The 11,981-nt window shown below is 38.3% G+C and overlaps 1 protein-coding gene across 2 annotated transcripts; it reads left to right on the forward strand.

Annotated features, from left to right (window-relative positions):
• Nucleotides 1-3,231: 3,231 nt before the first annotated feature.
• Nucleotides 3,232-10,677, forward strand: LOC104230312 (uncharacterized). 2 transcript variants are annotated; one of them, XM_009783079.2, is made up of 6 exons: nucleotides 3,232-3,611; nucleotides 3,883-4,109; nucleotides 5,179-5,289; nucleotides 6,203-6,358; nucleotides 9,731-9,960; nucleotides 10,208-10,677. In XM_009783079.2, exons 1-6 carry the CDS (start codon nucleotides 3,358-3,360, stop codon nucleotides 10,529-10,531), a joined length of 1,302 nt encoding a protein of 433 aa, XP_009781381.1. In that variant the 5' UTR covers nucleotides 3,232-3,357; the 3' UTR covers nucleotides 10,532-10,677. The 2 variants fall into 2 exon arrangements, with proteins under 2 accessions (XP_009781381.1, XP_070016493.1); XM_070160392.1 differs by having other exon boundaries at nucleotides 3,389-3,502.
• The last annotated feature ends 1,304 nt before the right edge of the window (nucleotides 10,678-11,981 follow it).

Raw genomic sequence — 11,981 nt, forward strand, 5'->3', positions numbered from 1 at the left:
AGAGAAATGGGACACAGTCCCTAAGTTGGAGGTTTAAGTTGTAAAAGTTGACCGTAGTTTGGGTTTTGTGTAGATGACTCCGGAATAGAGTTTTGATGGTTCCAATAGCTCCGTATGGTAATTTTATACTTAGGAGCGTGTCCGGATGTTGATTTGGAGATCCGTAGGTCGTTTCGGCGTAAGTTGGTGAAAGTTGAAAAGTTGAAGGTTTGGAAGATTTGGGAAGTTTGACTGGGAGTAGACTTTATTGATATCGGGGTCGGATCCCGACTCCAGAAGTTGTAATAGGTCTATAATGTTATTTATGACTTGTGTGCAAAATTTAAAATCAATTGGAGTTGTTTTGGTATGAATCGGCATTGGTTTCGGAATTCGGAAGTTCATAGTTCATAGGCTTGAATTTGGTTGTGATTCGTAGAATCGATGTTGTTTGATGTAATTTTTGGCCTCGAGTAGGTCCGTTATGTGTTTTGGAACTTGTTGATATATTCGGACAGGGTCCCGGGGCCCCTGGGAGTGAAATAGATTGAAACCGGATCGAATTGGACTTATGCAATTGCCGAAGTTCTAGCCTTCTAGTGTCATCGCACTTGCGGAAAGATTGGCCACAAGTGTGGACTTCGAAAAGCGAGCAATAGCGGAAGCGAAGCTAACTTTGCCCAGCTGGGATCGTAGGTGCGAGGATTTATCTGCATCTGTGAGTCCGCAGGTGCGGACGAGGCTGGCCTGGTCTATGGTAAGCGGGGAGTTCTCCGCAGAAGTGGGCTCGCAGGTGCGAGTCATGGTCCGCAGAAGCAGAATTTCTGGACTTAAGTGGATCCACAGCTGTGATGGTTTTTCGTAGGTGCAGCGTAGCAGGTGTGACCCCCGGCTCGTAGAAGCGAATTTGATGGGCAGAAAATGGGAATTTTCGAGGGTTTGTTTCATAATCCACTTTTTGACTTAGAGAGCTCGGTGTGATGTAAATTTCCAGGAGATTTTTAAAGAGGTTATTGGGATAAGAATTCCTAACTCGGTTTTTGTTAAATTACACGAATCTATTGTTAATTTTATTATTTAATTAGTGGTTTGAGTTGCAAAATTGGGGGAAAATGGTAGAAACTTCCTAGACTAAATTTTTGAGTTTTGAAAGGCGATTTGAGGTTGGTTTGAGTAATTCTTATATGGTTGGACTCGTTATCGAATGGGTGTTCAGATTTTATAATTTTGGTCGGGTACCGAGATGCGAGTCTGGGTTTACTTTTTGAGTTGACTTTTTATTTCTTTGTAAAGATCGTAATGTCACTGTTTGAATTAGTTTCTTATAGTTTGTATTTATAGTATGAAGTTGTTTTAGCTAGATTCCAGTCGTTCGGAGTTGGATAATCGAGGGAAAGGCGTACTAGTGGATTGAGTTAGCATGAATTGAGGTAAGTGGCTTGCCTAACCTTGTGTAGGGAAATTACCCCTTTGGATTTGTGTTGATTCTGATATGTGAAAGGCGCGTACGTAAGGTGACGAGTTTGTACATGGACTAAATATTTTAGCTATGTAGATTCCTTTCATGCCTTAGTTGAGTTACCTTAACATATTATAGTCATTATTTCTAGCCTATTTTCACATGTCTACTTGTTTTATTTTTTACTTGCTAATTGCTCTACATATTTAGTTGAGGTTCTTGTTTCCTTTATTCCATATTCATTATTTAACCATTGAACTTTTTACTTGAAGTTATTATTCTTGGAATATCTTATTGTTGTAATTGGTATTGAGTTATAAAGGCCGTGATTTTATATTGAGGCAAAGTATTAAGTTGTGAAATGCTACTATTGTTGAGTTATTCACTACCAGTTATTGTTGTTGAGACTCTCGTGTACATTGTGGCTGAGCCATTGGATCTTTATTGTGAAAACACTGTTATTGTTGGTTTATGTGGCAAGTTGTGATATTGAGAACTTGAGGTGCGATTTGAATTACGTTGTGATATTGATACGCATGCAGTTGTATAAGGTTTTGGGTTTGAAACGCATGCAGTGAGATAATGTGGGTTTGATACGCGTGGCTAGTAGGGGAACTACTAGAAGCCATGCGGAGTGATAAGGTGAGTTAAAACGCGAGATGTTATTTCGGAAAAATAATTTTCAAAACTAAATTCAAGACTCCCGTTGTGATATAAGGAAAGATTGTGACTTATTCTTATGATTTGAGACTACGGGGCGGTACTTCGGTAGTGACTCTTGTTGGTATTTCTCCATTGTTGCACTTGTCTTTGGTTGTTGTTTCTTTAGCATGTTATTATTTGTTTTTCTCCATGTTGCACTAATTGCTTTAGTTCCGTGTAGCTAACTTTGATATACTATTTATTGTTACAATTTCATTGCTGCAAATATTACACTGCCTTACACTTGTTCAGTCTTTTATTTATTCTAGTAGGGCCTTGACCTGACCTCGTCACTACTCTACCGAGGTTAGGTTTGGAACTTACTAGGTACCGTTGTGGTGTATTCATGCTACGCTTCTGTACATCTTTTTGTGCAGATCCAGGTACCTCCTACTAGCCCAGGCATTAGCAAGAGTTTAGCTATGGAGACTTTAAGGTATACCTGCCGGTGTGCGAAGGCCTCAGAGTCCCCCTCTACCTTGACTATTCTATGCTTCCTATCCTTTTATAGATATTGATGTATAGGATCATGCGGTACTTCTATTTAGAGCTTGTGACTTGTATTCACTGGGTCTCGGGAGTTGTATATACTGAATCACAAAGCTTTTTTTATTATAGTTGCTGAGTTTTGAAACTTATATTTATCATTTCAGTTATTTTTGTATGAATATTAGGTTTACCCAGTCTTAGAGATTAGGTATCATCATAACATACTACAAAATGAAGCGGGGATCGTGACACTATCGCGGGTTCTAACTTCTAACCCTAGTACGAAGAAAGAGAATGGCACCATGGACAACACACTTTGTATTTTTTTTGTCTCTTTATTTTAAGGATGCCACGTGTCTTTTATTTTATTGTTTATTGTCTCTTTTCAAGCGTTTGAATAGCACGCACGTTGTATATTTGTTTCAGCGACTCAATAGACACATAATGTACTGAGTTTAAGAGGCCAATAGGTACAAGCACTAACTAAGGTATCTGAATGAAAAATACTGCCAAGTTAAAGGGCTGCTTATGTAATTGGCCTTCTATTTTATTTTTATTTAAAAAAAAAAAAACCACATACCGAATGGGATTAGTTGGTTTTTAGTTTCATCTCCCACTTTTCCAGAATTAATAGAAGTTGCAAGAAAAAGACAAAGAGAAAGAGATGCATTATCTATAAGCACAAGTGAGTCCTCAAGTTTGAATAGCATAGCAGCCGGCTACTGCTAATGGCATTTTCAGTACTGCCATTTCAGCCCTCCTTTTGCTCTTCCCCGTTGGCGCAGCGAAGAACATTTAAAAATCCTTCTTTTCACCAGCTCGATGTCTCTACTTGTAAATCCCTCAACAGTCATTTCTTCACCAGAAAAGATGGTAATTATTCAATAATTGTAAAATCTACTTTGAGTTCCCCTATAGTGTCTCCGGAGGACCACTGGGGTACATGGATGTCTCTTTTCACAATTGGCGCTTTTGGTCTGTGGTAAATAATCCTCCTTTTTTTTCCTTCGGATGATGGCTTTATACCAACAGAAACATTTTTATGAATATCCCCATTGTTGAATTCTTGGAAAGAACAAATTTTTAACTACTTCCTCTGATTGTTTCTTCATTTGACATTTTTGGGGGGTGTTCATATATATATTTGAACCTATCATGTGTAACCATTTTTTGTTTGAATTGTTACAACACGCATCTCCCATTTCCCCTTTTTGTTTTTGTTAATTTCACATAATACACGATTCACTCTGAAGGTCAGAGAAGACTAAAATTGGGAGTATGGTTAGTGCTGCACTGGTTAGCACATTGGTGGGGCTGACTGCAAGTAATATGGGGATTATTCCGTATGAAGCGCCAGCATATTCAGCTGTATATAAGTACCTGCTTCCATTGACAATCCCACTATTGTTGTTCAGAGCAAATTTGCGCCACGTGATACGCTCTACCGGTCCTCTACTTTTGGCTTTCTTGCTCGGATCAGGTCTTTTTTTTGCTCATATCTCCGAAATTGGTTTATATCCCTTTGCCTGATTGCTGAAATTAATAGAGGTGGTTGTTTCGTTTATTTCTAGTGGTGAAGGCACTGTTTGATGGAAGCTAATTGGATAAGGTCGCCCATAAATTGATTAATCAAATATGATTTCTTCTTTTACTTTGTAAGATCATTCTCTGTTTGAGTAGTTAGCATTGCTACTTGGTATTATTTCAAACAGGAATGTACTTATAGCTGCACCTGGCTTTATGTGTTTATTATTGTTCTTGCATTTCTTTCATAACTTTGTAACTAAAAGGAATGCATCATTTACCACAGACCAAAAGTGCCCACTGCGAAAAGAGACATCCATATATCCCACTGATCTTCTGGAGACATTATAGAGGAACTCAAAGAAGATTTTATGATTATTGAATGGTTACCACCGAAAAAGCAATCTCTTTTGGTGAAGAATTGACCGTTAAGCAATTTAGAGGAGCACAGACAAGTAGAGAGGTCGTGAAAAGAAAGATTAACTGCTCTTCTTACATACATATCAATCTTATCAATATAGGCAGCTCGGTGCACAAGGCATCCCGCGTTCACGCAGGGTCGGGGAAAGGGCCGTTCCCCAAGGGATGTGATGTAGACAGCCTACTCTAATGCGAGCATTAGTGGCTGCTTCCATGGCTCGAACCCGTGACCTGTAGGTCACACGTGTATAGCAAAAACAAGCACAACTCTTCAATTTCTTGAAATGCCATATTAAGTGAGATTTATGAAATGCTTTTCTAATATCTCATAAAGATGTCTCAGGTTATTTTGAGAAGCTCCATCTCGGACTTTAGAACTAATATATTCTTGGGTTGTTATCATGAATAAATATTTACAGCTAAGTGATTATATGCCATAACTTTTCAAATATTGGGAGTTCTAGCCACTATATGGGCACAGATTAACAGATTAATGCTTGTGTTATCTTCTTTTTATGTATATGCTTGTCATTCTACTAACTTCAACTTTCAGCTAGTGTGAAAGCCTTTCTGTTGTTTTCATATTTTGTCTTCCAATGTGACAGCCGGGACGGTTATTGGGACTGTAGTGGCATATCTGATGGTGCCTATGAGATCTCTTGGTCAAGATAATTGGAAAATAGCTGCAGCCCTAATGGGCAGTTACATCGGTGGAAGTAAGTCCTGTAGTAAAACCAGTTCTTTTTTTTTTGGTTAGGAGCTCCATGCAGGTGTTTTCTGGATATTTCATTTGTATTCTGGTCATGCACATATATTTAATTGGAATTGATCCACGGCACAAGATGAAGATTAGGTTAATTGAACAAATAAAGGAAAATTTTGATATCTGGTTCAATGTCTTTGATGCCTTACTTTGTGGTCAATGGAAATATTTGGTTTTGATGATTTTAAACTGGCAGAACTCTCCTACTGTTGCATATGTCATTTTGAGTAGTAATTACAGAAGGATTTCTGATGCTGGAATGACAGATGCCCAAGAACTTTATTCACCAAGAATGAAAGAACTCAGAGTTTGCTATTCGAATTGTAAATTTCTGGACAAGTTTTTTCATTGATTTCTAAAATCAATGAGAAGCACATCCTGAGGAAACCAGTACGAGTGTTCCCTTTAAATTCAGTTTTGTTTGCAAAAAACTAAAAAAAATTTGGGATATAGATTTTACACCTTTGACTTGTCATAGCCAAATTTCCTGTTTGATGTTTTAAGTAAGCTATTTGTGAGCTTTTTGATTGAAAACGGTCTTGCAAACCTAAATAATCAATACGAAGTCCTTTAAACTCTAGAAACAAAGCTGGACATTTTCAAATTCTTCCTAATCCTAAATTTGCCGTGTGGGAATCATGTGAAATGTTGTGCTTATATTTGATGTTGCATGCAAGATTTGAGACAATCATACACATACATGCGCACATAAGTTTATGTATATATGTAAACTACTTTCCGTTGGGTGGGAGTTCTAGTTTGCGCATTATTAATAGTCTCTTAGCAGATAAAGTACTTTATCCTCGCTACATGCGCTTTTGCTGCTTCGTTATTATCTGAGTGATGTTCTACCTATGGTTTTGCAGCGATTAATTATGTTGCTATCTGTGAGGCACTTGGCGTGTCTCCATCAGTTATGGCTGCAGGTGTTGCTGCAGATAATGTAATTTGTGCAATATATTTTATTGCACTGTTTTCATTGGCCTCCAAAATACCTTCAGACGCTTCAGCATCAAGTGGTGGTAAGTGATATTTAGGGAATAAAAAATTTATGATACCATGAGATGTCTAAAACATTGTGTATGCATTTCCTTTCATATTTTGCTAAGTTGTTCTGCTTATATCAATTTTGTTCTGGTCAAGTAGTTTTTATTCTAGGTTTTGCGGTTCACCATCACTGTTGTCACGACCCCGGTTCGCCCTCCGTGAACCATCGTGACGGCACCTAGTCTCTACGACTAGGTAAGCCTAAATTGCGGAAGATAAACCAAATTGCGGAAATTAAACGATTTTAAAACAGAATTAGAGTAATAAAACAGTGTTTAAAAGTGTTGCTCGGCATGCACAATATTTAACTCTCAAATCCAATATATATCTCTCCCAAAACCCGGAAACCCATGAATCACAAGCTAAGGATATTACATAGTGCTCTAACTCCAGAATCGTCTAAAACAAGTAAATACAGAAGGGCTGTAACTACAAGAGAGAATAGAGAGAGACTCTTCGGTCTGCAGACGCGGCAGATATACCTCGAAGTCTCCGAAGGGTCGCCTCGCCTCAAGGATGGTAAGTCTGAGTCAAGGTACCTGGATCTGCACATGAAAAACATGCGCAGAAAGGGCATGAGTACACCACAGCGGTACTCAGTAAGTGTCAAGCCTAACCTCGGTCGGGTAGTGACGAGGAAGGTCAGGACCCTACTGAGATAAAATAAAAATATAAGATATGACAGTATAAGATAAGCAGTACAGTCGAAAAAACTAACACTAAGAATTTAATACAGGAAAACAAGGAATTCAATAGCTGAAATAGAGGCAAAAACAATCACAAGGAAATAACCGGGGATCTCTCAGTATCCCCAGGATCTCTTAGTACCCTCAATATATGTCAGGGATCTCTTGGTATCCCGAGGATCTCTCGGTATCCTCAATATATGCTAGGGATCTCTTGGTATCCCGAGGATCTCTCGGTATCCTCAATATATGCTAGGGATCTCTTGGTATCCTCAATATACGCGCCATGGATCTCTAGGTATCCCGCACCTCAATTCAAATCATAAATACCCACAGGGGATCTCCCGGGATGCCGTCTCGTAGTCTCAAAGTAAAACACACAGCAGCAACACAAGAGTACTCAATTAAGCTCAATTTCGTATCAAGTAAACATGTACTTCTAATCTAACAACAACAACAACAACAACAACCCAGTATAATCCCACACGTGGGGTCTGGGGAGGGTAATATGTACGCAGACCTTACCCCTACCCCGAAGGGTAAAGAGGCTGTTTCCAGGAGACCCTCTACTCAAAAAGCAACAGAAGCCGATATATTAGTACCATAAAAATGCATAATAAAATAACAGCAATACAATAATAGCAATACAATAGATATGAAATACAGAATACGACATACGAAAAAGATGACTGGTATAGTAAGACTAGCAGGTAAAGCCCTGCATAAATAGATGACCAATGACATTCTTAGTCTAACTCCTAACTGGCTAGTCTCACTCTATTGTGATGTAGAAATATTTACAACTCTCCCCTAACCTACAACTTTAATACTCGACCTCCATAATTCCCTGTTAAGGGCCATGCTTCATATAATTCAATTAAGGCATTTTAAGCAAATAAACAGTTAAGTCAATTAGACATGCTTTTTTTTTTCTAAGTTAACAGCAGGTTTAAATTGCAAGTGAAATGAAACAGGAAAAGGAACACAATTGAAATTACTTAAAGAAAACCGGATTTTCAACAATTAGCTCAAGTACGCACTCGTCACCTCACGTACAAGGCATTTCAAACATCAAATATACCAAATCCTAAGGGGAAGGTCCCCCACACAAGGTTAGACAAGCCACTTACCTCGAAGCGGCTCAAAATCAACCTGAAACCACGTCTTTGCTACGAGTACTCGACTCCAAATGGCTCAAATCTATTCAATTCAATTGCATAATGTAAATAACATTTCAAGTAACTGATTCTAAAATTAAATTCTAAGCTAATATGCGAAATTAGGTAAAATGACTAAAACGCCCCTCGGGCCCACGTCTCGAAATCGGGTAAAATTCATATTTTCAGAATACTCATACTCTCACGAGTTCATGCATACCAAAATTATCCAAATCTAAGGTCAAATTACTAATCAAAAGTCGAATTCTAGGTCTAAGAACTTTCTTCCAACTTTTCCCCAATTTTCATCTCCAATTCGAAATTAAATGATGAAACTAACTATAGATTGATAGAATATAACTAGAAAGGGTTAAAGAATTGTTACCCAATGATCTCCTCTTCAATTTCCTCCCAAAATCGCCTTCTCCCGAGCTCCAAATCAAATTTCCAACTTTTGAAACTAAACCCTCGAAATTTCATATTTCTGCCCAGCTGTTACCGCATCTACGGTCCCGCTTTTGCGGAACACGGGTCGCATCTGCGACTTCTCACTTAAAACTAATCTTCCGCATCTGCGACTCCCCATCCGCAAATGCGGTACCGCTCCTGCGGAAATCCTACCGCTTCTGCGGAACCTGCCGAACTTCCCCATTTCCGCTTCTGCGATAGATCTGACGCTTCTACGGCTCCGCACCTGCGGTCCCACACTCGCAGGTGCGGTTATGACAGAAGAATAGCTGAAGCTGCAACTCTAAAATTCCAAAAATCTTTCCATCAACCATCCGAAATCATCCCGAGGCCCCCGAGACCTCAACCAAACCTACCAACATATCCCATAATTTCATTCAAACTTGTTCCAACCTTCGGAACGTCCAAAACAACATCAAAACACCTATTTTTCATCGGATTCAAGCCTAAGAATTCCAAAAACTCTAAAAATACGCTTTCAATCAAAAAGTCTATCAAACCTCGTCTGAATGACCTAAAATTTTGCACACACGTCACATTCAACACTACGGAGCTACTCCAACTTCCGGAATTCCATTCCGACCCTCGGATCAAAATCTCACTATCGAACCGGAAACTTCAAAATTCGACCTTTCGGCATGTCAAGCCTAAGTTAGCTATGGACCTCCAAAACACAATCCGAACACGCCCCTAAGCCCGAAATCACCCAACGGAGCTAACGGAACCATTGAATTTCCATTCCGAGGCCGTCTTCACACTGTTCCGACTACGGTCAACTTTCCAACACTTAAGCTCTCATTTAGGGACTAAGTGTCCCAAAACTCTCCGAAACTCAAAACCGAATATTCCGGCAATCAACATAGCAGAAATAAACACGGCGAAAGCAGTTAATGGGGAATCGGGGCGTAAATTCTTAAGACGACTAGCCGGGTCATCACAACTGTAGATCTATCTCATATGAAGGACGCATTCTGATTTTCAAAATCAGACAAGTCCAGTTGCTGATCGAGTAGTTTACTCTTGTATTATTTTGCAGATGCTTCTCAAGTTGACCCTAGAAACAAACCTGTGCTGCAGATGGGCACAGCAGTTGCTGTTTCCTTTGCCATTTGTAAAACTGCCACTTCTTTTAGTCGATTTTTCGGAACTCAAGGATGTGATCTGCCTGCTATTACAGCAATAGTTGTTCTTTTAGCAACAGCATTTCCCGCTTATTTTAGAAACCTTGCAAGTGCTGGTGATGAAATTCCGATAGTGTTAATGCAGGTAATTTTTTATTCTACTTGGAAAATCATATCTCAAGTCAGATTTAGATGACCAATCAATTCAAACAAAAAGATAAAAGTTTTGATACTTATCAATGTGCTGTGTGAAATATCTGATAATTTTAATTTAACAGTACGTAAATGGTTATGATAAGGAAGCTTGTGAAATTTTGAGTCCTATAAGTTGCATGACTGAGCTTACTTTTACTTCAAACTTTTGTTGGAGTAATTATTCCTCTTTGAAACAGGTTTTCTTTGCTGTAGTGGGTGCCAACGGGAGTATTTGGCATGTCATCAATACGGCACCTAGTATTTTTATGTTTGCTTTAGTTCAAGTAACAGTCCATCTTATTGTGATTCTAGGCTTAGGAAAGCTGTTTGGTATGAACCTAAAGATGTTGCTTTTAGCATCCAATGCTAATGTTGGAGGTCCTACTACAGCTTGTGGAATGGCCACGGCAAAGGGTTGGGCCTCTTTGGTTGTTCCCAGTATTCTTGCTGGGATATTTGGGATTTCCATTGCAACGTTTCTCGGGATTGGATTTGGAATGTTTGTTCTCAAACACATGTAACTTGATGGATTGTTGTGGGTATCATTTTCCCATATTTCCTTATATAAAATGCCTATACTAACCAAATGTATTTAAAAAGAATTATTCCGATACGCCAGTATATGTATTACTTGTTATAAATATATTATATTATGGAAGTTCATTTAGTACTCTGTTGTAAATAAACTTTCTGGAGAAGCTTATCCATATGGGACTCCGCCGTAAATATTGTTTGTCTATTTAGTACTCTATTGAAATAAACCTCCTGAAAAAGCTTATCACTTCGATACTCAGTAATGGATAAACATTACCCCCGGTAGAAGATTATTCATACCTGGTACAATAAGCTTATCCTTTCGATACTCTGTTATGGATAAATATTACCCCCAGTAGAAGATTATCCATACCTGGTACAATAAGCTTATCCTTTCGTTACTCTGTTATGGATAAACATTACCCCTAGTAGAAGATTATCCATATCTGGTACAATAAGCTTATCTTTTCGGTACTCTGTTATAGATAAACATTATTATTAGTAGAAGATTATCCATACCCGGTACAATAAGCTTATCCTTTTGGTACTTTGTTATGGATAAACATTACTCCCGGTAGAAATCCATACCTGGTACAAAAGTAGCTTACACAACAGCTTGCAATGGCAGTGTACACATCAACTTCATTTCTTCTATAAATAGAGGAGATTTCATTTCATTATGTACATCAGTTTGAAGTTGAATAACATATCAGTTTCTCTCTATACTTATCTTTACTTTATAGTATTTATTTTATAACACATTATCAGCACGAGACTCTGCCATCTCGAGCAAATACTTTAATAGTATCAGAGATACGAACTTTCTTTTTCTAAATAATGTCAAATCTTTCTAAACTTGAATTTATAGCCTTGGATATATCAGGCAAAAGCTACATGTCTTGGGTGCTTGATGCGGAAATTTATCTTGATGCGATGGGTCTGGCAGACACCGTCAAGGACAAAAATCAAGCATCAAACTAAGAACGTGCCAAAGTAATGATATTCCTACGCCATCATCTTGATGAAGGCGTGAAAATGGAATATCTCACTGTTAAAGATCCAGTCATGCTATGGAATAATTTGAAAAATAGATATGACCATATGAAGATGGTCGTTCTTCCACAAGCACATTCAAGAACAAGCACATTATGATTGGACTCATCTAAGGCTACAAGATTTTAAATCTATCAGTGAGTATAATTCTGCTATATTTAGAATTATTTCCCAATTGAAATTATGTGGTGATAATACTACTGATCATGATATGTTGGAGAAAAATTTCACCACTTTTCATGCCTCGAATATGCTCCTGCAGTAGCAATATCGAGTGATGAGATTCAAAAAATATTCTGAACTTATCTCACATCTTCTTATAGCCGAGCAACATAATGGGTTATTAATGAAAAATCATGAAAGCCGACCTATTGGTTCTTGTCC

Source organism: Nicotiana sylvestris, chromosome 10, assembly GCF_000393655.2.
Source record: "Nicotiana sylvestris chromosome 10, ASM39365v2, whole genome shotgun sequence".
Lineage (NCBI taxonomy): Eukaryota > Viridiplantae > Streptophyta > Magnoliopsida > Solanales > Solanaceae > Nicotiana > Nicotiana sylvestris.